This window comes from Odocoileus virginianus, unplaced genomic scaffold, assembly GCF_023699985.2.
Source record: "Odocoileus virginianus isolate 20LAN1187 ecotype Illinois unplaced genomic scaffold, Ovbor_1.2 Unplaced_Scaffold_4, whole genome shotgun sequence".
Classification (NCBI taxonomy): Eukaryota; Metazoa; Chordata; class Mammalia; order Artiodactyla; family Cervidae; genus Odocoileus; species Odocoileus virginianus.
The window spans coordinates 656,497-684,345 of NW_027224266.1; the positions used below are offsets into that span (position 1 = coordinate 656,497).

The 27,849-nt window shown below is 43.9% G+C and overlaps 1 protein-coding gene across 19 annotated transcripts in view; it reads right to left on the reverse strand.

The window, feature by feature from the left end:
- The window catches only part of MAP7D2 (MAP7 domain containing 2), a 98,841-nt gene that overhangs the window by 15,496 nt on the left and 55,496 nt on the right, over positions 1–27,849 (reverse strand). For 6 of the 19 annotated variants that reach the window (XM_020914402.2, XM_020914399.2, XM_020914405.2 and 3 more), the window contains 6 exons: positions 25,992–26,102; positions 24,383–24,505; positions 21,600–21,754; positions 19,964–20,073; positions 6,851–7,128; positions 6,147–6,282 (listed from right to left, as the gene is read on the reverse strand). In XM_020914402.2, coding sequence (XP_020770061.2) covers positions 6,147–6,282; positions 6,851–7,128; positions 19,964–20,073; positions 21,600–21,754; positions 24,383–24,505; positions 25,992–26,102 — 913 coding nt within the window. The remainder of the gene's footprint in view (positions 1–6,146; positions 6,283–6,850; positions 7,129–19,963; positions 20,074–21,599; positions 21,755–24,382; positions 24,506–25,991; positions 26,103–27,849) is intronic. The other 13 variants (XM_020914410.2, XM_020914397.2, XM_020914413.2 and 10 more) reach the window with 7 other exon arrangements.

Consider the following 27,849-nt stretch of genomic DNA (forward strand, 5'->3'; position numbering starts at 1 on the left):
TAAATTAAGAACAGTGACTAGGAGGTCAAAAAGTTCACTTTGATTCTAATTAGTATGTGACTTCTGAAGTAGCAAATGGAAGGAAATGCTCAACATAAACCTGACATTTAATACAGAAATTAGAGCATTTATTTTCCATTTATTTTGTCATTCTTAAAAAAAACTAAGCTTTTATTCTTTGCTAAATGAAAATTAACTGGCATTTAGACATTTTTAACCCACAGATGAATGGTTGGTGATGTAACAATAAAGAGATCTAAGCAGTGAGGGAAAATTCTGTATAGTCTTAAGTGCTTATTTTTACATTTCTAACGTTCTTCCTGCTCACGTGTCATTTTCCTCATCTATGAAAAACTAGGTAACTATACTCATTTTGCAGTCAATTACTGACTGGCAATGTGCCACATGGGCAAGACCAAGACTGCAATGTGACTGTGCCACCTGCTGTGTGACCCTTCCTAGGAAAACCACTCAACATTTATGATGCCCATTCAAAACAATAGGAATAGCAACTTACCAGTGATACCTGCTTCCAAATAAAGATAATTTCTATAAATCTGTATGTTTTTTAGAAATAACCTCTCTTTGGAAGCATGTAACACTGACTTACTTGGGTGCTGGTATGTTCCTATAAAAGATCAAGACTTATAAAGAACACCCTTGCATCCTAATGGTTGGCTTTAGAAATCACAAAAAGCTGCAGTGTCTAAAAGCTAGAGCAACTGAAATTATTAACAAATATTCTGGAGAACTTTGGAGAAGAGCATTATGGGGCCTATTCAGAAAGAAACTCACCAGTTCTTAGATTCCACAATGAAAGACTAGGATGCCCAACACAGGATTATAAAAACCAGATGTATCCATAACAAAATCTCTCCCAAGGTTAATCAGAGCACTATTTCAGTTTTTCTCTCTCTTTTAAAGAGCCAGTTGTGACTGTCTCAGAGAAGTTAATACACAAAGGATATGTTGTATATAAATTAACACACAAGCTACTTCATCCTTCTCTTCATCTTCTGGATCTGAAAAGTCACTGTTTCTTCCCTTTTACCATGAGGACTTCTGGCACCAAGGTGCTAGATGCATACCCATGAGTAAGTAACACATTCTCTTAGCCCCTAGGTCTCCATAGTCATCCTCATCACTCAGAACACAAATTCCTCCCCAAAGGCCCATCAACCCCTAAAATTCCCTCCATTTAACCACACTCTGCTTCCCCCAAAATAGGGAAGAACTGGCTTCTCCTGTGTGAAACCAAGAATCTCAAAATCCTCTGCAAGAATAAACATTCTTTCTCTCCCTGTTTAATGACTCAGAGAGAACATGGCTGTGGTCATTTCTCCAGCACCCCTCTGCTACAGGCAGCCCCACCCCGCCACTCTTGCCAGCATTACTGGGTTTCCTCCAGAGTTCACCAGACCCACATGTAGTTCTGTCACCCTCTCCCATCCTTGTTCCTGTCACCCATGCCAAACCCTCCCCACTTCCTCACCAGGTAGCAAGTACCAGAAAACTCTGCATTGCAGTCACTATTCAGTGGATGCATCCCTTATCCCCAGCCACTGGGGAGGGTCTTCTGTATAAGGTCTCCCATTTCTCAATAAGGACTCCCATGTCTCAGCCCTCAGCCCCCTCTCAACCCACCCTCTCACATTTGCACCACATCCTTGCTACATGTTCAGTCTCAACTCAATCTCTAGACTACTATGTGGGTTTCACTATTCTCTCTTCCTTACATGCTTAAAAGTTTTCATTTAAAAAAGCTAAACCTTCAATGCCCTAACCTTCACCTTTCTTGATCTGCTCTCAGCTGTCACCCACCACCTTCTCTCCTGACCAGCCCTGGGCAGTGCTGTGCATCTGCTCCCTCTTCTCTCAGGGTCCCCAGGCTGCTCAGCCACTCCAGAGCATCTGTGGGAGGGCATGGGGGCCACTCTGGACCCTCCTGGGTTGTCAACACTGGTTACAGTAAGGCCCACACAAGGCTGACTTGTCATCTCTCCCTGGGCCTCAGCCATCACACTGGCCACTCATCCTCAGCTCCCAGATCCTAGGGGATCAGTCTTCCACATACTCCTTATTTGATTTTACTTGATGGCATCATCAACCACTTTATAGAGAAGACTGGTGCCACCTAATCTGAGCTTCCTTGAACTTCATTCCTCTATGGCACTCCTGCTCAGAAAATGTCCTTTTTTTCTGCTTAGATGCAAAGGATTACACATGCCACCACTCACGCTATTAATTCCACATCTTCCTGCACCTAAATACCTTCTACTGTCTCCCTCTCTTCCTTTCATTGTTTCCTTCTTCCACACCGACCTTCCCACAGTTTGCAAAACACTCAGGTCTCCTGAACAACTCTCCTCGGTGACCTCTCCCTTGCCTTCCACTGACATTCATGGCCTCCACCCTCTCACCTCTGTCAAGCTACTCTTGTCTCCACCCTGCTCCATTTCTCCAGCTCTGACCCTGACAGCCCACCACCCAGAGGCTCAGCCGACAAGCTGCCAGGGCTGCTAGGTGCCAGGACCTCTGCTGGCATCACTGATCCAGCTGACTCTTGCATGGACACAGAGCTGCAGCCTGGCCGTGTGACCCTGGCAGGGGCTGTCTAACTCATCCACTTGGGCCCTCAGCAGCTATTTTAACTTCTTAACATGACTTGTTTTGGAATCCCAGTGAGATTTCTTTGCTTCTAGTTTCTGGCACTGCCTTCCCACTTTTTTGGCACAACTTCAAGAATCCTGATGTACACCTTGGGCCATTCATGAGCCCAGGGGCTGTGCCTGTTCTAATGCTCCCAGCAGAGCCCTACGGTCACTGCTAACAGGGACTGGACCAGTGTGTGTTCTCCCAGGCCCAGCTGTCTGAATACCCTGTCAGTCCTTCTGCTCCGAGCAGACTCATCTCTAACTTGGATGGCGTCTCCCTCACCAGTTTGTGACAATGATTGGGTTTCCACAGTTTGGCGCAAGTATCTTTAATTTTCTCTATATTCTCTCATCTGGCAACTACATTTCTGTGGCTTCGACTACTGACTCTAAGCACAAAACAGGCATGAGGATGATCTTAATCCAGGAGCTGTCCGCTGTGTTCCAGCCCTTAGTTTTCCAGTACTGTACTTTCTCACTCCCACGTGGTACTAGCAAAGCTTCATATTCTGGTAAGAGGAGAGAAAATTGGTCTTGGGTCAAGAGTACTGCCCTCATTTTCACCTAAACCCTAGGCTTCAATGTCATTTCTAATCACCTGGATATTTTGCAGGCACCTTAAGCTTGCTTTATCTGAAATAAAATGGATTGTTTTACCCCCTAAAATCAATTCCTTCTATCCTTCATCTGTCATTGGGTGTCATCTGTCATCTGCCCCCTAAGTCCTTAGAATCAAACCTTAGCATCGACTATGAATCGGCCCATTTCTGCTTAAGTAGTCCTCACTCCTCCGGCTCCACCACACAAGCACAGTCTTCTCAACCCATAACCGCCCCGGCTTCTCAGCTGTGTGTGTCTTTCTCCTCTCTACCTTCCCTGTACGTTTACTGAGAACCAGCACCAGTGAGCCAGAAACTGCATCCCAGCCTTTTAAGGTGCTTGGTGCAGGAAGCGTTCCTGTGGACTAATGGAGCGGGCTATGTGACCAGGTGAGCAGCTCGGCTGGGGGGCTGAAGAGTGGGAGAGATCTGCTTTCTCCCAGGGACAGGGCTGGAAAGGGTGCAGAGGTGGAGCAAGGCTTGACCTGATGGAGAACAGAAAATACGTCGGTGAGAAGGAGCCCGAGGCTGCAGGAGGCAGAGTGAAAGCAGACGTGGAGGCGTGGAGCCATGTGCTAGAGGTGGAGGAGTGAGTGGGGTCCAGCTCATGGCCGGCCATGAAGGTCCATTGATGGGTTTGGACGGCACCTGTGGACAGAGGAGTCACTAGACTGTTGAAGGACAGGAACAGGACAGTGTCACTTATTTGAGAAGAGGTGTTGGGGACATAGTGTGGACAGTAGATGAGTTCTGGGAGACCTACAATAGAGATCTGGGCGCATGTACAGACACAGCTCCAGTGAGAGATCACAGGGGGCCAGAGCTCAGGAGGAGAGGAGGGCAGAAGGGCCTGGAGGGAAGAGAGATGAAGAGATATACTAGAGGCAGCTGAGACAGACCTGACAGGGGATGGGTGCTAAGGAAGGAGAGAGGAGAATTCAGAGCTGGCTCTGACACTTCTGATGCAGGTGCCTGGGGAGGTGGAGGACAGAGCTTGTGAAAGGGAAAGGAAGACTGGGAGAAAGTAAGGTCTATTTTGGAAATGCTCAATTTGAGGTACATGTGGGATACACTGAAAGAAAGATATAAAGCAGTTGGACATAGTGCCTCTAATAGTGCTATCCAATAGAAACTTGTGGTGAGGGAAATGTTCCAGAGATTGGTGCTATGCAATATAGCAGTCACTAGCCATGTAGCTGCTGAGCACTTGAACTGTGGCTGTTGGGCTAAGGAACTCAATGGGACTCCAGTTGAGTGTACTTCCCTGTCGGGGCCGCCTGGGGCTAGAGGTGGTGCTACTGGGCAGCACAAGTTCAGGCAGCATCAATACCCATGTGGATTCAGTGCCTCCTTTGTACCAGAATGCACAGAGGGTTTACAGAGCAAGATGAAATTGGATTCAGAAACAGATGGTAAAACAAGGCAAAGAAAAGGTGAGGGTAGAAAGAGAGATGAGAGCAGAGTTGGGTTAGCACCCCAAATGCTGAGCATGAGGATGCTGAATGAAATGTGAGCCCCAAACACTGGAAGCCAGAGGACACCGGCAGCATGACGAGGGCATGGGGAAGGACAGGAGGAAGCAGTGCTGCTCAGGAAGGGCTTCTCAGGTGAAGCTGGCCAAAGAGTAGGGGCTGGGGGGCGGGGGACAGAGGAGAATGAGGAGAGGGCAGAGAAGCAAGACCAATGAAGAAATGATTAGGAATCTGGCAATTAGGAAGAACTGTGAGTGTGAGGTTTGAAGACTCTGAGGGTGAGTAGAGAAAATAAACTCAGGGAGTACAGTTGATTTTTTGAGGAGCCGTGCTGTGAAGGAAATGCAGGAGGGTGCTGGCTGGAAGGCAGATGGCTGCACCTACCCCAGAACAAGCTACAGGCATGCAACGCATCTGCTCAGGGCCTGCACAGGCCCTGGCCTATCACTGGAGGTCCTGCAACTCAGCTTCCTCTCCTGGGACCTCCCTTCACATACCCTGTGGTCCACGCAACCCAGCCCAAGCACACTACTCAACAAAAAGACCTGCTGCTGTTGCCCAAAAGCTTTGAGGTGGGAAAATCATCAGAAAACTCCAGAATTTGAAGAAGGGACCAGTCAAGATCTTCCCCCACCACCCTTAAAAAAAATAAATCAGCAAAAGCATAATGAGAGACCATGAAAGACTCGTCAAGGTCGCTTACAGATCAAGAGTATTCTATCACTCTAAACTCAGTGCCAGTAGTGAAGTACTACAGCATGGTGGGCTTCCTGTTATGTTAATTCTTTCAATAGCAGTGGACTGCACTCTGTGACTATCCTAAGAGTTTCCTATATCAACTAATGATAAAATCTACCTTGTCCTTCAACATGCATTTCTCTCTGAATACTAGCACTAGAAAAGACAGACCAAGTACTCCAGGGATAAATGAAGTGGTTCTCAAACTCTGGTGAAATACTGAGGCAGGACACAGCCTGGCCTGTGGATTTTTACTGCACCCCTTAACAGACTGTGATACCCTCCAAAGTTTAGGGACCACTGCCAAGACATCTTCTGTCCTGCTCCAGGATAGAGTCCCTGTAACCTTGTGTCTCATGGACTATGAGGGTGGCTTCTGCCCCATCAACAGGTGTCTGCTCAACCCTCCTCTCTCTTATCTGGGGATGCGAGTTAGGATAACTGGAGGTGGGGGGGGGGAGGGGGACACAATTTAGGAAGCAGAATCAAGATGTTTACATCTTGGCATCTCCAGTCTTTTCAAGGAGAATCTCATCCTATAAACAAAACTCAGACTCTACTGATAGTTCTGCGAGGCCTGGCTGGTGCTAGAGTCCAGGCAGAGAACAGGGGCTGTCTGTAACATTGAGATTCAGGAGCTGGGCATTTACAGTGGTCTGAAAAGGTCTGAGCACCACCCATACTTGTCTTGTTTTTCCTTCTCCAGACGTTCCTGCTCCTCCTGTTCCTTCTGCAGCCGGGCCTGTCGTCTCTTTTCAGACAGGATCTTTGTGGCCTCTCCTGCATCAGTGGTGCCCGCTGTGGACTTCCCTGAGGCTGCTTCAGAGGAAAAGATCAAGGGAAATGAAATCATGACTGCACTCACATGGCAGCTGCCACTTAGAATTGAAAAAGCCAACCCAGTGGGTGACGGGAAATGCTGCCGGGACCAGCACAATCAGCCGCCGAGCAGAGGCTGCCATGGGCTGGCTGGGACCCTGGATGCATTCCACCGTGAAGGGCAGTGGAAAGGCGAGGAGGAGAGATGGGTCACCAGCAAGCCCCAGGGCAGCCTCCACCACTGCACCTGTTTGGGTGAACTCACCATGGCTGTCACAGAAGCTTAGAGAACTACAGGGAGCCCCTCTCTGTGGGAAGGGCATAACCTGACTGAACATAGCTCAGCACCCCCCGGGGTTTCCACAGCCAGAAGCAGTGTTAGTCCCTCGGTCTCCTCTGCCAGGAGACACTTGGGAGAGCAAGGGGAAGGACTGGGCAATGTGCCAGCCGAGAAAGCAGCACCAGGGCATGGAGTCATCTCTGGGAAAAATCCCCGTCTTTCCCCCAAACCCGAGGTTCCTGTGGGGATGGACTCAGTAGAAGAACCAGTTGGGCAAGGAGGGCCTACCTCTGCTGCTCTTGGCCTTCCCTGCCATGGCCTCGTGCTTCTCGTGCTTCTCGGTGGCCTGCCTGTCTGCCACGTGCTTCTCTGGGGCCTCTTCCTTGGGTGAGCTGGCTGCCTCCTGAGTCAGGGTACCTTCCTTCTCCTTGTTGCTCTTCTCTTTGTCTGCTTTCTTCTTGGGTGTCTCCTGGCCAGAAAAGCTGGGGAGGCGGTACTTCATCGGAGACCCTGGGTATGGCGGCTTTGTGTTCTTTGGAGATTGTGGATATGCTTTTGAAGTTGCCCTGGAAAACCGAAACCACACCATAAGATGATTACTGGGCCTGACCACAGAACCCTCTGTTCCAAAGACATCTGATTCCAAAAAGCTGAACAATTTCATCCTTTAAGAGGAACAAATGTAAGGAGGAGCACACACTCAGCAGTCCCTGAAGTACGATCACCCTAACAGGAATGTATGGTACCTATAAGACATCCCCGACGGAAGGGACAAAGTTTTAGGAAGCCCAGCTGATGACATCATGTCCTGATTTCACTTAAGTTTGATGACAACATGAGAATAAAGTGTTAGGCATTTCCCCACCTCCTTTTTTAGATGAACACCAAGGCTGGATTTGGCTTCAGCATATGGCAATGAATGAGCCCAGTCCTATTTTTTTCTAATTATGGCAAAATACACACAACATGAACTGTACCATCTCAACCATTTTAAAGTGTACAGTTCAGTGGCATTAAGTCCATTTACATTATTGTGCAACCATCCCTGCACTGTTCACCTCCATAACGCTGTACTTTTTAAACACTAACTCCATATTCTCACCTCTCTCCAGCCCCTGGGAAACCACTTTATACTTTCTGTCTCCAGCAATTTGACTATTCCATGTACCTCACAGAAGTGGAATCATACAGTAAAAAAAAAAATCACGTTTGCTGAGGTATAACTGACATTTGGTTCCTTTTCAAGTTCTGAGGAACAAAGTCAATGAAGAGGTGGGGAGAGGGAGTGTCTTTTTCAAGGTTCTCAAGGTTTAAAAGAATCTCTCCAGCTACTGGGAAGATGTAAAATGTGAGAACAAGCCCATATCCACCCAGGGAAATATAGTTTTGTTAAAATACAGGACCTTGCCTTACATCTGTTGGAAGAAGGTCCATTACAGGTGTCCTAGCCAAGTCTGGCTCCTGGTGAGCTCTGGTTGCTGATGATATGGGTAACAACCTAGATTCAGTTGCTGAGTATACCCAGAAGTTCACATATACTGGGGTGACATTTGTACAGAGTACTTTTAGGAAGAACATAAAGTAGTCAGCTGACAAATTACAAGTTGTCACTCTCAATCCTGTAGGAGGTTGAACATGAAACTGCTAATATTCAACCATTGTGACCTATAAAAATGGCAAGTCGACATAATATTAAAGGTCAATTTCTCACCAGAGACCTAAAGAGTTACCTAATCAGATACTGGTGGTAAGGAAAAAAAAACAAGATTGGATCAATATTAAACTTGGTCTTGAGCTGGAAAATAATCCTCAAGGGGTATGTGGACTGGAAAAGATGCAGGCCAGTTTTTAACTGATGCTCTCATGGTAAAAGGCAAACTCTGGCTGTTGAAGAGAACACTTTTTCTCAGTCTGTGCCAGGCTGAGGGCTGCACAGTGACCCAAAGAATGTGACTTAAAAGTGACCTGAATTTTTATTTTTTTTATTATTTTTTTTTTTGGTTGCTAACACAACTGAATTTTTAAAATTCAGATGTTTTAGCATCAACCATTTTACAGATATGGAATCCATCCAGATCCCACTTCCATTGTGAACTGTACACCCCTCTCTGGTAGTCCACCCCCTAGCTGAACCAGTGTGAGACCAGAAAGGATCACTTCATACTAGCCACACCAACTTCCCTTGCGCCAACATCCTGTTAGGTGTGGAGTCACCCAGAACCCCCTGATACCTTGTCCACATGTGGATGGTGCTTTCCCTCTGCAGACTGTCCTGCCTCAGTCCTGGCGCTCAGCTGACTCAGGCCCCACCATTCCCAGGGCATCTCTTGACAACCAGGTGTTTCCTTCCACATGCACTATATACCCCTGATTTTCTAATTCTGTTCCTAGACACCAACCAAATAAAAGCCAGGTAAAGAATCCTCTTGCCCCCTCCATATACATATGCATATGTACCAGGGTTTTTCAACCTTGCCATGACATTTAGGCTAGATCTTTCTTTCTGGGGGGCTATTCTGAGCACTGTTTAGCAGAATCCCTGGCCTCAACTCACTAGACACCAGCAGCAATCTCCACCACTCCCCCTCCAGAGATTGTGACAATCAAAAATGTCTACAGACATAATCAAATGTCCCCTCAGGAGTAAGATCACCCCCAGCTGAGAACCACTGAGGTAAGACATACATACAGCACCCCCCACATACCTTCTATGTGTCTAAAGCAGATGAAAGTGGTGCTGCTCTGGTTGGAGGGGTGGTGTCCTAATCCCCACGCCTCCAAGGCCCGCCAATAAGCCTCCTAAAGGGCCTTGGCTGGAGAGGGAATTCTTAGTGCCTCCAGTGTTCAGAGTTGCACCTGGAACACCCCTCCAGTGATGTGGAATTCAGGCTTTATCTAGCACCTTCCAAAACTCTGTTCATGCTTCCTGAGTGCTGTCTGCACACCAGCCCCTAAGATAAGTGTATTTGTGTACGTATGTGTATATATGTGTGTCTTTTAGTTCTCAAAAACCAGTTATGACACAGGTACTGTTATTACAGTCACTTTACGGAGGAGGAAGCTGGGCTTAGAGAGGTCAAATAAGCCATTGAACTGTGGTCTGAACCTTCAACTCTGTCTCCACTTCTTTCAACTTGGCCCTATTCCCTGTTCACAGTGTGGCTAAGCTGGAGTTTGGGGTCACCATGATCCCCAGATGTTCATTTTAGAAGGGGCACAGAGTAAGCACACAATAGCTGTCAGATATTGGTGTTAATATGTGATAAAATAAAATCTGAGTTATCCTTACAGATAAGAACAAACCAAAAGCAGGAGGAAGCATAATGAGGGAAACCACAGGCCCTGCTACCTCATGATGACAATGTTCCATTAAGCATCATTTTCCAATTAGCTTGGAAAACCTGTGTTTAGACTCAAACAGCCTGTATAACTGTATGGCAGAAGATGTGCTCAACAATGCCCTCCTTCCAAACTGTCATCTAGGGATGCAATGATCCTATAACCACCAGGAGGGGCTCTTGAGGGAGCTGGTCCTATACACTGAGATCAAAACAGGCCACTTACTCCCTGGAATGTCAAGTGCATGTTCTGTGACGCTCTAGTGCAACCACTGCAGGGGTGGTCAACAGTATAAAGCATTATTTCTGGGTGTGGGATTTGGAGAGGCTGGCCATAGGAAGGCTGCTGTTTTATGGCAGATGACGCAGACAGAAACATGTCCTCCCATAAGCATTCCTAACTTGACTCATTAATTAGGAATTTCTGCTACTGAAAGGACTGGCAAAAAGCCATCTGCTCTTTTTCCTGGCCCTCATCCTCCTCCCCCAGGAGTGAAGCATGACCTCTCTGCTGGATGAGACAGAGCAAAGGTCCTGGGTGCCCACCGCCCACTCCATTATAATTGTCTAAGGGGACCTGCTTGCAGCAAGCACACATCTGCACTATCCTCAGGGGTGCCTGAGACGTGGGCTCCCTGGGGTCCTGGTACAAGTACCTGTTGCACATGTGCAGACATGGGAGGAGCTCTTCTGCAGACCCCACTTCCACCAGGAGGGTCTCCAGGGCTGGACTCGGGGAGGAGTGGGTAACAGGCCTGAAATGGCTACAGGCCCAATTCATTCTAAAGTCCCACCTTAGTAGCAGAAAGGCAGCATCTAGATCCCAACATGACCCCATGGTCTGGTCTAAATGGCTCACACTCAGAAGGGAATGGAGCCCGATGAAGTCATGCCCTCCCCTCAGTCAGTGTGTTCAGAGCCTGTAAGAGGGACATGCAAGGCAGGACTATGATATCAAGGGGAAAGGCTGGCCTCGCCTGGGTAGGAGAGGTTCTGACAGCTTCAGACCTACTCAGCTCTGAGCAGTCTTGCTTCAGCTTGCTTTAAGAGAACAGTCACATGTATGTTCTGTTCACACCACAGACTCTAAGGTTCTATTATAAATAAAAGTGGGCCAATTGTCCATAAACACACATCTAAAAATAACTGCTACATGAGAAGTAAGGGCAAATTATTTGGGATAAAACTTAATATATTAAGGAATCTAGTTACATTCCCCTACCCCGGTCCTTGCCCAATAAAAATAATATAATAACTTAGAACACACTCACACACACACATACACGTACAAACATGACCTTCAACTAAGAGAAGATTAAGTAAGTCATTGCTTTTTTAAAAAACACCAAATGATCAAACTACAGAATACAATCTTAGAAGTTCCTTATTTTATTTCCAAATCTGTAGAGTTTCCTGCTCATCCTGCCTCACTACTTCCTACATGGATGTGGTACCCTGCCAGCCCTGCAAGAGCTGCTGAACATGGGTATCTTGCACCAGGTGATACTGGTCTGCCAGGCCCCGAGGCTCTCTGGCCCCCTGCTCACACCACTTACTGCAAGCCAAACCAACTGCAGCAAAGTTCTTGTTTCCCCAGTTTCCGAGAAATAGATATCTTGGCTGATGAAAGAAATTAAACACAAATTAATAAGGGAACTCACTGTGCTTTCATAGTTTTATTCTAAAGTACCTTCTCATCTATTTAATAAGGGTCTATTTGATTACCACAATAACCCAGTGAAGTACACAGGAAATTACTATTAAACATATTTTAGATAAGAAAACCCCAATCCTAAATGCTTAAATGACCTTTCCCAAGAGGCGTAAAGAGATGAGAGAGCCAAATCACTAGATTTTTCATGTTGCTTTTTAAAATAGCTTTTTCACTTCAATTTTTAAAAGCTCAATATCTCCAGTGATTAAAAACCCAACAAAAGGAATTCACAAATTTTGTTGGGTTAACAGAGATAGGCCTCTCTGATGCACAAGGCAGGCTTATATAACCTTTTGAGGTTCCATGACTGGTAGGAAATATAAACAAACACCTCTGTAAGCAGAGCAGCAAGAAGACTCTTGGGAGAGGGTTGTCACGCTTCTGAACGTGAGTTTACTGCAAAGCATAAACCCAAAGGGCTTTTTTCCTCCACATCTTGGAATCTAGCTCTATTTTTCTCCCAAGCCACTTGACTCCAGGCCAAGTGAACACAGCCCACCCACAGGATGGGAGGGGTCTGTTGCCTCATCAGCACAGCTTGATCAACATTCTGACAAGTCTATTTGTCAATCACATTTTACTACTTTCCAGAGGGAAAATGAGGAATTTTATACCAGAGAAACCTGTGGATACCACCTTAACTCAGTGATCACAGCTACCATCACCAATAATGAAACATGGCCTCCTGACACGATGCACTGAGAAGGAACCAATATTCCTTCCATGGGACTCCTGCCCCCAATGTATAATCTGAGTCTAACCATGAGGAAACAGCAAACCAACTCAAAATGAAGGACAGTCCTAAAAAAAAAAACCACTGGTCTGTGCTCTTTACAAACGTCAGAGTTATTAAGAAAGGCTGAAGAACTGTTGCAAGTTAATGGAGACTGAGGCGGCAAGACAACTAAATGCAATGTGGGACCCTGGGTTGGATTCTGGACCAGGAAAAAGATGATGTAGAGGATCTCACTGGGACAGCAGGCAAAGATTACAATCTTGAAATTAACAACATCATGTCAAATGTTAACTTTCCTGACTTTGCACAACTATATTGTGGTCACACAAGAGAATATCTTCATTCTTAGGGATAAAGGGTCAGGATGCCTGCAAATGACTCTCAAATGGTTCTCGGAAAATGTGTATCTATGGAGACTGCATGAGAGTGAGTAGCAGATGGGAATGATGAAGTCTATGCAGCTACATGCTAACAGGATGTTCTTTATTCTTGAAATTCTTCTATAGGATTGAAGTGATTTCAAAATAAAAAGGTTTTCAAAATTGGTCTAAACTCAGATTATTCTCTACTAAGACTGACAAATACAGGACTAAGACTGGGTGAGTATACAAGTATGGCTGTGAGCAGGGGGTATAACTTAACATTTTTAATTATCCTTTTCAAGAAAAATTTCAGGAAAGAATGTAAATCTATCTGAGAAGGACGGTGGTAACACACACAATAGTTAAACCATCACTGCAGGGAGCCCTGGTCCACTGTAGATACTCATTTGGGCAGGGACAACGCTGTCACACATCTACCGAAGAAGCCTATGGGAATGGTGCTTGGCAGTGACTAATTAAATGCCCTCAACCATGAAAGGCATAGACAGGTTGGCTCCAGGAACCTGTGATTCTAAGTGGGAGGTGCTTATTTTGGGCCATCAGACAATTTGCCTTAATTCCTTCCCTCATATGGACTATCTGTTTTGTTTCTAATGCATGATAAAATGAAATTAACTTAGATTCCTGATACAAAATTGATCTCAGGCAAACTATCTCTGAAAGTCATTATCTTTGGGAGATTAAATTTTCCAAAGATGGCCCCAATAATATCTTCTTCCACCTCACATGATCTTTTCAAGTTTATTTTTCCATTCCATTGAATCTGAGGTGTTTCGACTGCTTTGACCAAGAAAACACAGCAGAGAAGGAATGCTGTGCCAATTCGAGGCACAGGCGTTAACTGGGGTTTATGGGCCAAAATCCTTAACAGGCCATCTTGGACCTTAGGTTGTAACCGGAGCACCAGTTGACAGTGAACCATTACTGCAGAGAAGACCCCCAGGGTAAGAACTTTCCAGTGAGCCCATGTTAATCCACAGAACTACCACACAAAAGACCCCAACTAAGACCCTCCCAGTAAGCCCAAGTCACAGAGCTGTGAGAATTAATAACAAATTGTTGTTTTATGCCACTAGGTTTTAGAGAGCTTGTCACAGCAGCAAAGGATAATGGATACATTTCCCATCATAATGACCAAACCAATTTGGAATACATTTCTAAGAATCTGAAACCATTAGAGAATATTTCACACAGAAGAACTAGGAGTACAAACAGCACCAACAGGCAGAGGCAGAGGCAAGACAGACTGGGTAAATCCACTTGGTCACATGTCGGGAGCCGTTATGGGAGGTCCCGCCCGTGACGAGGTCATGAAGAAAATACCAGGCAGGCAAGGCCGTCCGGGACCCCATCCATGACGAGGTCATGAGGAAAATACCTGACAGGCAAGGCCGTCTAGGATAAGGGACCCTCCAGGTTGGCCTCAGCCTCTACCCCACCCTGTATCCTCCCCCTTTTCTGCTGTTGTTCTTGTTTGCCCTGCTGCGGATTCTTGTGTTGCCTGCCGAGAGCTCTCCTGCTCCTCTTTCACTGAATGAGGACCAACTTAAAACCCTAATTAATAAATCTCCTGGACGCTGGTACCCTATGAAGGGGCCAGGGATGAAGGAAATGCTTCAATTCAAACCCTTTTGCTGGCATTCTGGCTTGTTTGATAAATGTGTGCTCTCATTGCACAAAATGCTCATGATTGTTCTAAACATCCTAAGCACAGTACGCTAACAAAAGAAACTATTAAGCATAGGCCCCTTCACGGGGTGAGAAAAGCTCCACAAATATTATAGCCACAAATGTGCCTAATAGAAAATAGTTTAGATAGAGATTAGCTGGCGACTTTTTGCAGGTAATTAACTTTTAGACTAAGAGCCTGTTTTGTGCCATATCTGCTGTTTTTGCAATCCTTTGCATTTCTGTTCTGTAAAAAATGTAATCCTATCTAGTTCCCTTGGAGATGACACCTAATAGAAAGAAAATAGATTAACCACAAAAAGACAGGGTCGGCTACTGAAGTTGCTTAAAGTTGCACCAGGTGCAAGCCATAAATTGTCAACAGGCCTGAAAGCCAAAAGATATTATACATAGAGATTAACCATAAAAAAGGCCCTAATAGGCACAGAGCCCTTTGGGGGGTGAGGAAGCCCTATTAGAGAATACAAAAAATATTGTTTTAAAAGTGGTTATTAGATCAACGTTTGATTGATGTTAATGTGCTGAGGTTGTGCAGTGGAAACTATTGTTAATATAGTTAAAGATATAGTAAAATAAGAGTTTAGCCCTAGTGTAAAAACAATAAGATAATTGTTAATTTTAACCAGGAGTGCTAAACAGGGGCTGCCTCACCAGAGCCACAGAGTCTTTGTGTGTTAAACTTTTTAGATAAATTTAGCTGAGAATTTCTGCAAAAAGACTGACTTTTATGTTAACAGGATTGTATTTCTATTATGTTACAACTTGCTGTACCATGAGACTGCCAATTTTCTGTTTTCTGCTAACCTCAAGGCCAGAAGATAATGTACAAAAATCTATGGGAAAAGACTCTCATAAACAAAAATATACAGAGCACACCTGGTTTCGTGAAGGACAAGCTGATATAATGTTAAACTAAGTCTGTGTGCTTATCTGCCCCTTAGAAATGTACCAACTTAGGGTATAAAGGCTACGGTGAAAAATAAAGCAACTGCCAGACTCTGCTGCATATTCCTGGTCTGGTCTCTTTCTTTCTTTCTTTCTCTCTCTCTCCCTAGCAGACTTGGCCCTATCAAGGCTGGTCCTATGTGTCTCTCTCTCGCCAACGCCGTTCATCCTGAGGGTTCCCCTGGATCCTGCCGGGGTCAATTTCCTTTCTCTAGGTTATAAGAAGCAATCTATGCTCCATCCACCTCTTTAACAGTGTTGCTGAAGCTAGTTTTCTAAAACCATACAAGTACCCAACAATGCCAATCAACAATGAAAATAACCTTGAACACTTAAAAGAGCAATGCTATTAATATGCACAGCCACCCTACAGTGATTTAACTGTTCAGATCTGGGATGAATCTAAAGCTGGAATCAAGATTGCTGGGAGAAATATCAACAACCTCAGATATGCAGATGATACCACTCTAATGGCAGAAAGTGAAGAGGAACTAAAGAGTCTCTTGATGAGGGTGAAAGAGGAGAGTGAAAAAGCTGGCTTAAAACTCAACATTCAAAAAACTAAGATCATGGCATCTAGTCCCATCACTTCATGGCAAATAGAGAAGGGGAAAAAGTGGAAACAGTGACAGATTTTATTTTCTTGGGCTCCAAAATCACTGTGGATGGTGACTGCAGCCATGAAATTAAAAGACACTTGCTCCTTGGAAGGAAAGCTATGACAAACCTAGACAGCATATTAAAAAGCAGAGACATCACTTTGCCTGACAAAGGTCTGTATAGTCAAATCTATGGTTTTTCCAGTAGTCATGTATGGATGTGAGAGTTGGACCATAAAGAAGGTTGAGTGCTGAAGAACTGATGTTTTCGAATTGCTTGAGAGTCCCTTGGACAGCAAAGAGATCAAACCAGTCAATCCTAAAGGAAATCAATCCTGAATATTCATTGGAAGGACTGATGCTGAAGCTGAAGCTCCAATATTTTGGCCACCTGATGTGAAGAGCTGACTCACTGGAAAAGATCCTGATGCTGGGAAAGATTGAGGGCAGGAGGAAAAGGGGGCAACAGAGGATGAGATGGTTGGATGGCATCACCAATTCAATGGACATGAGTTTGAGCAAACTCTGGGAGACAGTGAAAGGGCAGGGAAGCCTGGCATGCTGCAGTCCATGGGGTTGCAAGGAGTCAGACACGACTTAGCAACTGAACAACAACAACAGATCTGGGAGGAGAACAATGCACTGTCAGAGCCATTCATCACAAGTCCCGTCTGCCTTTCTGGATGAGTGTTCATAGGGACTGACTAGCCTCCATCTCATGCTATTCAAAACCATGTCACTTCCAGTGTGCTTTAAAGATCACACGCTTGGTCTACACAAAGGGAAAGCTGAAAATGCCCATGTGGTTGGGGTTTATTTTGTGTGATACCATTTTAAAAAATCAAGTGTTTATTTTTCATCTTTCTTCAATATTGAGTATACAAAAGATTACTTATAAAATACAAAACATATGAAGAATGATATAAGAAATGTTCACACGCACACCAACTAGTGCAAGAGGAAGCCATACTAGGCCAGGATTTGCCACATGCCCCTTCCTGACCCCACCCCCACTTACTCCTCAAAGGTCATCATCATTCTGCATTTTATGTTTGCCATTTTATTAGTTTTTCTAAAAATCATTTTACCACATTTATATTCCTAAAAACACACTGGGTGTGAACATCTGGGAACTCAGGATACATGGAATCACTGCTGACATTCTTCTACAACTTCCTTCTTCTGCTCAACACTGCATACCTGAAATCCACCCACTGCTTGTGGGCAGCTGAAATCCACTCTTTTTCACTGCTGTAGTTTGGTTGGATTTTCAGAATTTACTTGCAGTCTACTTGGCTTTCCACATGTCTCAGACCTAGCCCATACCCACTGTAGTTCACTCACTACTTTTCATTCCCGGGAGAAACAACTTTCTTTCTGAACATTTTAAAATCAAGAAATGTTTGCTATTCCTAGATGTCTCAACTTGGTAGTTCTGATTTGGAGGTGCCTGAGCAATCTTTATCCCCAGGGCACTTTGTGCACAGAAGTCCAGCTGTGGTAGTGTGTGCTCTTTTTCCTGCCTATGCAAGAGATGGCATGTATAGGACTCTGAAAATTAAAGCTATTCTATCAATTTGTTGAAAGTGGTAGGAATCTTGTGCAGCATGGTACAGAAACCATTATCCCTCATCCTTTAAAAATTCCCCAAGTGAAGCATTCAGCCCAGAAAACAGAATGTTTAAGAAACTGCTCAGTGGGAGAATAAACTGATGAATGTTCCAGAAGGAATGAGGATCCAAAAGGTCTGAGTCCTTGGGTAGGTCTGGCCCCAGCACTGCCCATACCTACTCAGACCACTCTGCCCTCCAGATCCACCTCCCGCCCCCCAGCTAAGCATCCACAGACTCATATTGAGCCCAGACTGTGCAACAATAAACTGAGTCAGCCCCTGCCCTCTCCACAGCCAAGCAGGAAATCAAGTGCAATGAAGCACGTATCAGTTCATCCTGCTCCTTCGCCTCATGCAGGGTGCTCTGCTCGGACGTCACCTCCTCAGAAAAGTCTTTCGTGACCACCTGGTCTAGCTATTCCCCTCTGCCATTCTCTGCCATCTGACCCAGGCTCATTTTTCTTCACAGAATTTATCACCACCTGCTTTATATTTGCTGTTTACTGTCAGGCAAGCTCCACGAGGACTGATAAGAGTGCTGGACACAGAGTAGGTGCTCTACGGGTGTTTGATGAAGGAAGGACTGACACAGGCATGTTCTGTGAGCACAGAGAAGGGGCAAATTCCACTCTGGCTGGTTCTGGAGAGGATGCCAGCTGAGCTGAGTTCTGAGGGACAAGTAGTTCAAGGTGCGCAGCTCTCTCTTTCGAGCAGGCCTGGAACTGTCCTTATATGGGTCCATATCTACCTCCTCCATCACCGGGGGCCCAGCCAAGTGGAGACTACTTTCATTTGCTTGGGGATTCTCCAGAGCACTTAGCACAGTGGCCTGCCCTCATTCATTCCACGAATACTTAGGAGGCATCTACTAGGTGCTCAATACTGGACAGAGTAGAAATTTTAAATATTTCTCTAAATTGAACTACATTATAAAAAGTCTGGGATTGTGTTTGAGTCTCTTTGGTCAGAGAAGGCTTTTACAACATTCAAATATTATGTCCTTTAAAATATAAAGTATTTCCTGAAACACAACCTTCAAGATTTTCAACTTCAAAGAAATAGCACAGAGCCCACTACAAGCCTGCTTCCAAAAACTGAATTCTTATCTCTATAGAGGGAATGCCCTCTACCCTCCCCCACCCAGTTCATCTCTGTGAAATGTACAATGATGATGATTAAACTTGCCAGCTACTATCGATGCAGGGACAAAGAGTCAATATCCAGCAAAGATAGGGTGGAATATGGAAAAACCCCAGTAGGAACAGGTTTTTCTCCCTGTTAATGTCAATGTCCCAAACTGATACCAGAGCAGTGATATGTAAATGGAAGGCTCAGAAATAAGACAGAGACCTCAAAGCCCACCTAATGGATTTAGAGTTTGCAAAAGAGCAATACCATAACCAAAGACAGGCAATACAGGCACAGAAAGAATGCAATGGACTTCAGGAAAAAAAAAAAACGCTATGAATTCAGTAATATGCTATGGAAAGATTTTCTCTATGGAAGGCAGATACATCAATAACCAGTATTAGCAGTTTATCAAAATCACAGCAATCTCTGAGCAAAACAATATTAGTGGAACAGTCTCAGAAAGCAACAAATCAGAAATAAGAGCTGACATCACTTTGAAATATTTTTTTTTAAATTCCCAAGTGTTCATTAAAAATCTGGGTTTCTTCCTATGTTCTCTGAACCAAACTGTTGTACTAGAACAAGCATTATGTGATTCTCTCTATATATATATCTTCTTTTTTCCAAATTAAAATCATATTTCTCTTTCTTCCTCAGTACTTCTGAAGATGTTTCCATTCTATTGCTGGATTGAGTTATTAATATATTGAGTTATTCTTGTCAGTAAAATATTTAGTAAAATATTTAAAAGACTTAGGTCAGTGGTCACGCAGTGTACATTTGTTTTTCAGTCACACAGTTTTCCATTGGTGAGTTCACTCAATTCTTAACAAAAGAATATAATGGCTTCATTATAAAAAAAACACACTGCCGATGGTGACTGAGAAGTTATTATTGCCTCTGTTAAAGAGATAGATAAGACGAGAGGGCATGAGAACAAGCATGGAGCACATGGGCTTCAGAGCTCAAGTACAATGCAATCCCTTCACTCAAGATGCAGCTGGAGGAGAAGGCCAGAAAAGTAGAAGGGGACTGATTCACCAAAAGAAAACAGGCCAAGTGGATCATCTCCATAAATCAGGGTCCAATACCACCAGGCAACGAAGCCCTCAAGACCCCACTGTTTATCCAGAAACATATAGCACACCTCAGAGCACTGGCCACGCCTTGTGGGGGAGCTGGAGGCACATGCCACCCCACCCAGAGCCTCCCCCCAAACTGCATGTGACTGTGGCGAAGGAGAAAGAGGCTTACTTAGATGTCACAGGAGAAGACGACCTCTTAGAAATGCTTCTCAGAGGAGACATGAGGCCCACGCTGGATACAGAAGCAGTTGCTCTCGGCCCCCTCTTCATCTTCTCTGTCTGTAGGAGACACAGAATAGGACAGCCATGGCCCATCACTTCCATGAATTTTTAAAAAATACCCCAGATGGAAGTGATGCACAGCTTTTTTTCAGAAGGAACCAAACAAAGCTATACTGCTTCCCACCATGGCCATCTTTGCAGAAAAGCACCAGGAGATCATCACATTTAGGTCATTCAGTTAGGGGAAAAAATTTCAGTCTTAAAACATAAATACCTCCTTTTCCTTGTTATCTTATAATAAGCTAACAAGGGAACCAGATTATGGTCCTGGACATACAGAACCTGGAATGACTACAAAGATATACAATCACTATAAGACAGCTATAGACGGGTGCAAGACAGTGAGCTGGGGACCTTCAGTGTACCTGGTTTAACAGGAACTGTAACCCCTCCATCCCTCAACATCTCCATGGCCTGCCCCACACTGGTGCCTGGGCCTGGCCCAGACCAGATGCTCCACGACGGTGGTGCTCTTCTCTCCCTATTGTAACTTTTTGCAGCAAATCCTCATGGGGCCCACATACATTAGCCCCCTTTTACACAGTAAAACCCTAGCATCTGAAACATTCACTTCTCCTGTGAGAAGCTCAGGATCATACTGGATTAAAAAAAATAAATATGGTATTACAAAATAAATGCCCAAAGGTAATGTGGTATTTAAAATAAGTCCACATGTGATATGATGCTCCTCCCTTTAACAGGTGGAGCTTAGTTCCCTTCTCCTCAAGCATGAGTTGGTCTCTCTCTCTCTTTGATCTTTTGCTCTGGAGGAAGCCAGCTGCCATGTTGTTTGGACTCTCAAGCAGCTCTATGGAGAAGTCCATGCAGTAAGGAATGGGGGCCTCCTGCCAAGAGCCACATGAACGAGCCATCCTGGAAAACCCCTGACAAGTTTTCTGACGACTGCAGTCCTAGCTGCTTGCAGTCCTGACCACACCCTCATGAGACCCTGAACCACAACCACTCAGCTATGATGTCCTCAATTTCTGACCCAAAGAACCAGTGAGGTAATACACATTTGCTTTAAGCTGCTAAGGTTTGGGGTGATTCGTTACACAGCAAGTGGTAACTAATGAAAGTAATATGGCATATATAATTTCTAAACAGACACAATTGGGGATACTGCTCAACATCTGCCTTACTGATGGTGTTAGCAAGACAACAAAAATGTTCAAAGGCCACTGATGTGGATGAAAGTTGACCCAGAACCTCAGTTCTAGTTGCCTGTAGAAGCAAAACTGGCCCAGAAGCAGACATTCTTAAAGAAGCAGAGAAAGGGCACTCGGAACATTCTTTCTGACCCCCAACCTCCTTCTGAGGGTTTTGAAAATCTACTTCAAGGCAGTAAGATTTAGGAGGGTGCAAAAAGTTACAGGATTTTCAAAGGTTGGGTACCATTTAAAACCAAATCTTTTCCTTGAGCAGTCCCTGGAGACTGATGGAAACAGACCCCAGGTCAAGTGCAGGGAATAATCACAGTGTAAGATAACCCAGTCCCAAGAGGTGAATGGATAGAAACCTACTGGAGAGGCCTCCACTCCGGCAGGGGCGACTTTCCCAGCATCTCCTCCACCAGATGTAGATGTGATCTTCTTCCTCTCGACGTTTCGAGTGGGAGAAGACTTGTAGGAAGATTTAAGGGAGCCAGCAGGAGCTACACGCGGACAGGTATGGGATACTAGAGTTACAGTATAAAAGCCAGAGACAGGGAGAACAGACGGAAAAGTTGAAGGAAAGCAGAGAATTGGGAAGAACACCACATTTCAGTTAAAACGTGACACGAGCAATCCACATTCTCAAAACACTGCCATACTTTTTCTAGTATATGCGGAATAGATGCTATCTTAAAAGACTCCCATGCTCAATGCTGAAGAGTCTAGGTCATTTCAGGAATTCAAAATCTGGGCTTTGGTGCCAGGTGGACCTAGCACCATCACCTAATAGCTGGTTCACCTTGGGTAGGTTACTTAATCTCTCTAAATGTCAATTCCCTTGTACAAGAGAGAGTTAACATAGCAGACCTGACTGCTGTCCTTGGAAGGGCCTGTTTATAAGGTTGACCCTTGTAAGCCTCTGGAAACTTGGATTTCAGAAGGGTTCTCACCATTAACTGATAAGTAGGTCACTGTGCCTAAGCTGTTTGTACAAACATTATGATTTATGCTGAACACGTGCTTTTCTTCTGAGTCTGGAATTTGAGCATGGACCTGGCAGAGGGTGCTCATGTGACCAGCCCCCAATAAAAACTCTGGGCACTGAGTGTATAATGAGCTTCTGTGGTTGGCAACACTTCACACATGTCCTAACTCATTGCTGGGGGAATGTGTCCTGTGTGACTACACCGGGAGAGGATGCTGGGAGCCTGTGCCTGCTCTTCCCTGGACTTTGTTCCATGCAGTTTCTCCCTTTACCTATTTTGCTCTGTAGCCATTTGCTGCGATAAATCATAGCTCTGAGACCTCCTAGAGAATCATCGATCCTAGGAGTGGTACTCCTGATGCATTCTTTGTTCTCAAAATGGGGATACTTCCTACTTTCCAGGAATTTTTTGTTTATTTGTTTGAGACATAATTCATATATTATAAAGTCACCCCTTTAAAGGTATACAATTTAGTGGCTTTTAGTATATTCAGAGGTTGTGCAACCATAACTATGGTCTAATTCCAGAATATTCTCAATCTCCGCAAAAGAAACTCTGTGCCCATTAAGCACTGACTCCCCTCCCTCTCTAGCAAACCACTTGTTTACTGTCACTCTGGATTTGTCTATTCCAGACATTTCATATAGATAGAATCATATCACTTGTGGCATTTTCTGCCTGGCTTCTTTCACTGAGAATAATGTTTTCAAGGTTCATCATGTAGCATGTCAGTAATTCATTCCTTTTCACAGCTGAATAATATTCTACTTTATAAATAAATACATTTTTTTCAGTCCATTCATCTGTTGTTGGACATCTGGGTTGTTGCCACTTTGCGGCTAATATGAATAATACTAAGACTTGTATACTTTGTGTATGTTTTCAATTTCCTTGACTCTACATCAAAGAGTAGAATTACTGGTTCATGTGGTAACTCTAACATTTTGAAAAACATGCCAGACTGTTTTCCAGAGTGCCTGCAACATTTTACATTCTCACCAACAATGTACAAAGGCTGTAATTTCTCCTCATCCTCGCCAATATGTATTACAGCTGACTCTTGAATAAGACAGGTTTGAAGCACATGGGTCCACTTACGCTCAGATTTTATTCAATAGTAAACACTATAGTACTATCTGTGGTTGGTTGAGTCTGTATGGGGAACCAAGACAGAGGCTGATTATAAAGTTATATGCAGATTTTTGACTGAGGCGGCTGGTACCCCCAACTGCCAAATTGTTCAAGAGTCACCTGTATTATCTTTTTGAGAAATGCAAATCAGAATCGTAATACCATTTCATATTTTGGTATTACGATTCTGATTTGCATTTCTCTAACGACTAAGACTGTTGAGCATCTTGTCATGTGCTTATTGGCCATTTTATATATTCTCTGCTGTGCTGTTTCTGCACAACTACCTGTAAACAGACAGAACAAGGTAGAGGACAATATGTCATTTATATGTTATCTCACTGAATACACTATATCTTGGGAACTGAGATGGAGACCTGACATGCCTAATGTAGGCATGGCGTTATTTGCAAACAGAGAATGCTAGTCCCCATTCACCATGCCATGACAGTCTGATCTGCTTTGGTCAAGGAAAGGCTTTGATGATGTGGCCCAGTGTTTCCTGGACTTCAGTGTGCAGGTCTGGTGGAGCCTGAGTAGTGAGGCTCTAGATATTTGTGCTTACTGTGCCCAGAACTGTGCTATTTCATTTAACCCTCATGCCGATTTAAAATAACTCCACTTTATAGATGAGGAAACAGAGGCTTAGAAAGGTTAATTAACTTACCCAAAGTGGTAAGAGCTAGTAAGTGGTAGGGCTAGTTACGGGATTTCTGAGATTGCAGTGTATAGGCTATTTTTACCAAACTGTCTGGTTAAAAAAGTCTACTAACCTCCAGAGCTCATGAAATGGATTTCTTTTCCTAATCCACATGCCCTCAATCATAAAATAACTTACTCACCTCTGTAACACTTGAAAGACAAGGAACATAGCAACAGTAAGACACTGGTGGATAGAAAATGTTATTAACCATTGAAGACATTTCATGAAGCCAGGGAATGGGAAGCAAGATACAAAAATTCAGGAAAAACTCATAGGCCAACCAATACCACTTGGGGCACCTTCCTCAGTGTCACCAGCTTGGCCTCTTTTACCTGAGTCACCGGCCTGCTCAGAGAACATGAGTGTACTTCTGCTTCTGGCTAAAGAAGCCTGTGTGGGTGTCAACAGTCGCATAACAAGAAATGTTTCCATGGGACTAAGGTGCATGCGATGAGCTGAGGGATGGAATCAAATGAAAATTTTTATAACACACTGATTTTGTTAATGTAGAAATGTGCATCCTTTCATACTTTTTCCCATATAAACAAGGGCAAAGATTAAATAAGAAACATAAAAATAGCCAACTAATTATCAGCTTTAATGGAAGTTACGTAGCAGTATTCATACTCTAAAATTTAGTGACTGAATGTCGTTTTGATGGTTTGGAACATATTGTGTGATAATGGATTAACTTTTCAATTACTTCGTAGTTTTTGGATATCCACTAGCCAGAAAAATGGTTTTGGAATTTCAAAGTTTCAATTAATAATCCACAAGCAGATAACTGAGCGGCCAACAATACATAAATATCATAGTGATTATCTTTATACATTAATCAATGCAAATATGAATTTAACATCAATTTGTTATCATATGAATGAATGAAAACATACAGGACATACAAATAGAACAGATACATAGAGTTAAAAGCATGTAGATGTTTTCTCATCCAACTCTTAGTTAATTCAAGGTTTCTAGCACTTACCCATGAACTGCATCAGAAATCATCAACACTGACACCCATGGGTTCTCTGACACACAGGACAGACCTCTGTGCTAGAGGTGCAAAGTTAAAGCCAGAGGAAGAAAACCAGGAAGGTACACTGCCATCTTCAAAGTCACTGGCATCTTCAAAGTCACAAACATCATCCTGCTTACCCTCTGGTGATGACTCGACATGTTAAGTACGCCACTGGCACCAGACACTTCTTCACTGATGCTAAGAAATGCATTTAATGCATGGAGAGCTTCCCTCCCTTCCTTAACCTACATACTCTAAAAGGTATCAATTCAGACTTACAGTGCCTTCTCTGAGCCTCCATTAGAACATGGCTGATTCTGAATCTATTCAGTTTCTGAAACTGGCATTGTCCTATACCCATCATCTCCCGCCTCAAAACAGAAAATGCCACCCATTCTTTCACCCTTTTAAAGATTTCATATTAGTTCTGAACTTCTCTTTTCCAAACAGAAATGAGTAGGCTTACAGATCACAGACAAGAACAGAGCCCCATTTTTTCACATATCTGAGTCTCCCATGTACCTCTGCCTCATCAATCCCACTGTGTCTGGCTAACCAACAATAGCACACCAATAACTGGGCAGTTGCTTTTTTAACAGTCACATCTGTCCACTGGTCAATTAACTCCAGGCCACGATAACGTCTATGTGCACTGTAGAAAACGGAAGTCTCTTTCAGACTGGGAGACTAGCATTAACTCCTGTTCCTTTCCAACAATGACCTGGCTCTAAAGAGCAATGCCACTTTCCAAAGTCCCATTAGTGAGGCCCACAGGCTTCCACACACAGATCACAAGGCTAGGATGCTGGGGGTATTTGAAGAAGGCTCAAAAGAGGGGCTCTCACAAAGACCGACATTAACACCAATGCTCACACTAGAAAGAAGAAAACTGGAGAGACCAGGTCTACACGTTCACTTGCCTCGGTCTGGGGAATAGGATATTGCCGCAGTGGATGAAGACAGGCGCTTACTCATGGGAGGCTCCGTCTGCTTTGGCAAATTCATGGTTGATGTTGAAAGTTTGTCACATGCTGCAGAGAAACGCATTAAAGACATTGGTATTCACACCACTCTTCAACCAAGAAACACATTTTCCAAGGTGTTCTTCCTCTCCTCATCCACATGCCTCTAAAACCACTGTGGCACAGCACGCTGCCTCCAGCTCCCTGCTCGCTACTGAGCATGTCTGAGAAGGCCTGGGCCACAGCACCCATCCATTTGAAGCAAGTTCTTCTCTTTCACTGCTCAACTTTGTGCTTTTCTTTCATTTCAAATGTTCAACCTCACTCAACTGTTCAACTAAAGCCATGCTAATCCCACAAGCCAACCATTTCCTTGTGTCCATGGACTTTTAAGTATATTCAGACCACACGAAAACAAAACCAACCTGGACTGAGAGACCAATCACCACTGCCAAATGTTCTATGATCTGACTGAGACTGTGTGAGCTGAAACCGGACTTTTTCTGAGGTTATCTAGAGCTCATGTTGCAGAGAGGAGTAATTTGTAAAGCAAAGAGCTGTATTTAAAGCAGAACAACCTTTAGCAGTTGGTTTCTTGCTCTTATCAAGAAACGGGGTCACAATGGCCCTTTCTCAAAAGGCTCTGTTTGTTTATGGTTAGGATTTCAACATGTGGTTCTGGGTTTGGTGCAGGCTTGTAAAGGAAATCATCACAACAACTGGAGAGGTGCTAACAGTACCTGTGTCAGAGCTTTAGGCAAAAGGAAAGATGCGTGGCCCCTGCTCTAAAGGAAGCAAACTCATCAATAATATTTTCAAAATCTGCTCTTCTATTCATCTTGTTTTCAGATGAAAGAAGTGCCATGCGTGACAAGTTCTCCTGACCAACTGATGATTCTAAATAATTTTTAAATAACTTAGACTGCAGTAAAATGATACTGTTTGGGTATAAATAAAATACTTAAACTTTAAATGTTAAGAGTTTTAATATACTTTTCAGTGTTTCAGTAAGTTTTTCAAGTATTTCAATGTTCTGAAAAAAATAACGATTAGAAATTACATAAAATCATGTCTCTAGGGATACGTATTTCCCCTTCTGCCTCAGGCTCCCATATGGCTCAGCATGGTACTAGTCTTTGGAAATTCAATAGTTTGTTCATCATGGATTGTTCTGCAGTGATTTTGATTAAAATATTCTTTTATCTTGATTACTGAGATTTTGGGTGTTCCCTTAAAATGAGGGCTCTGGTCACATACCACACCTCACCCTGGCCCGGGGCCCTGGGTGTGATTTCCAAGGAGTAGTTGTCAATTCTACCTGCGCCTTTCTGTGGGCAGAAGGCCAGTGCCCACAGGACAATGAGTGCAGTCCAGGCAGCAAAGACTCTGCTATTCAGTAGTATCAATAAAAATTATTCTTTGTCAAAGAAATGCTGGAAACCAAGGATATTTATTCCTACTGCTATAATTTGACCTTTTGGGTAGGTGGTAAATATTGTATCCTTTACATTTTGTTTTTTCTTTGCCAGCCAAAGATGAGTTGAATTCCTGAAATCATCATTAAATGGGAGCAAGGTTTTGCTAGTTCTGTTCTTGATCTAGACCCTAAGAGTTTCCCAGGCCTGTATACAAAACAGAGAGCCTGTTAGAGAGAGGAAATCAAGAACGAAGCCAATTTATCTCCTTGTCTGGATTCACAGTATTAGTACTGATAAACTCAAATGCCTCTATAGGAATCCATAACATTCATACCTAACACTGTATAATTATAGGTTTTGGTGACCATAAGTGACTGAAATACACTACTACTTAATGC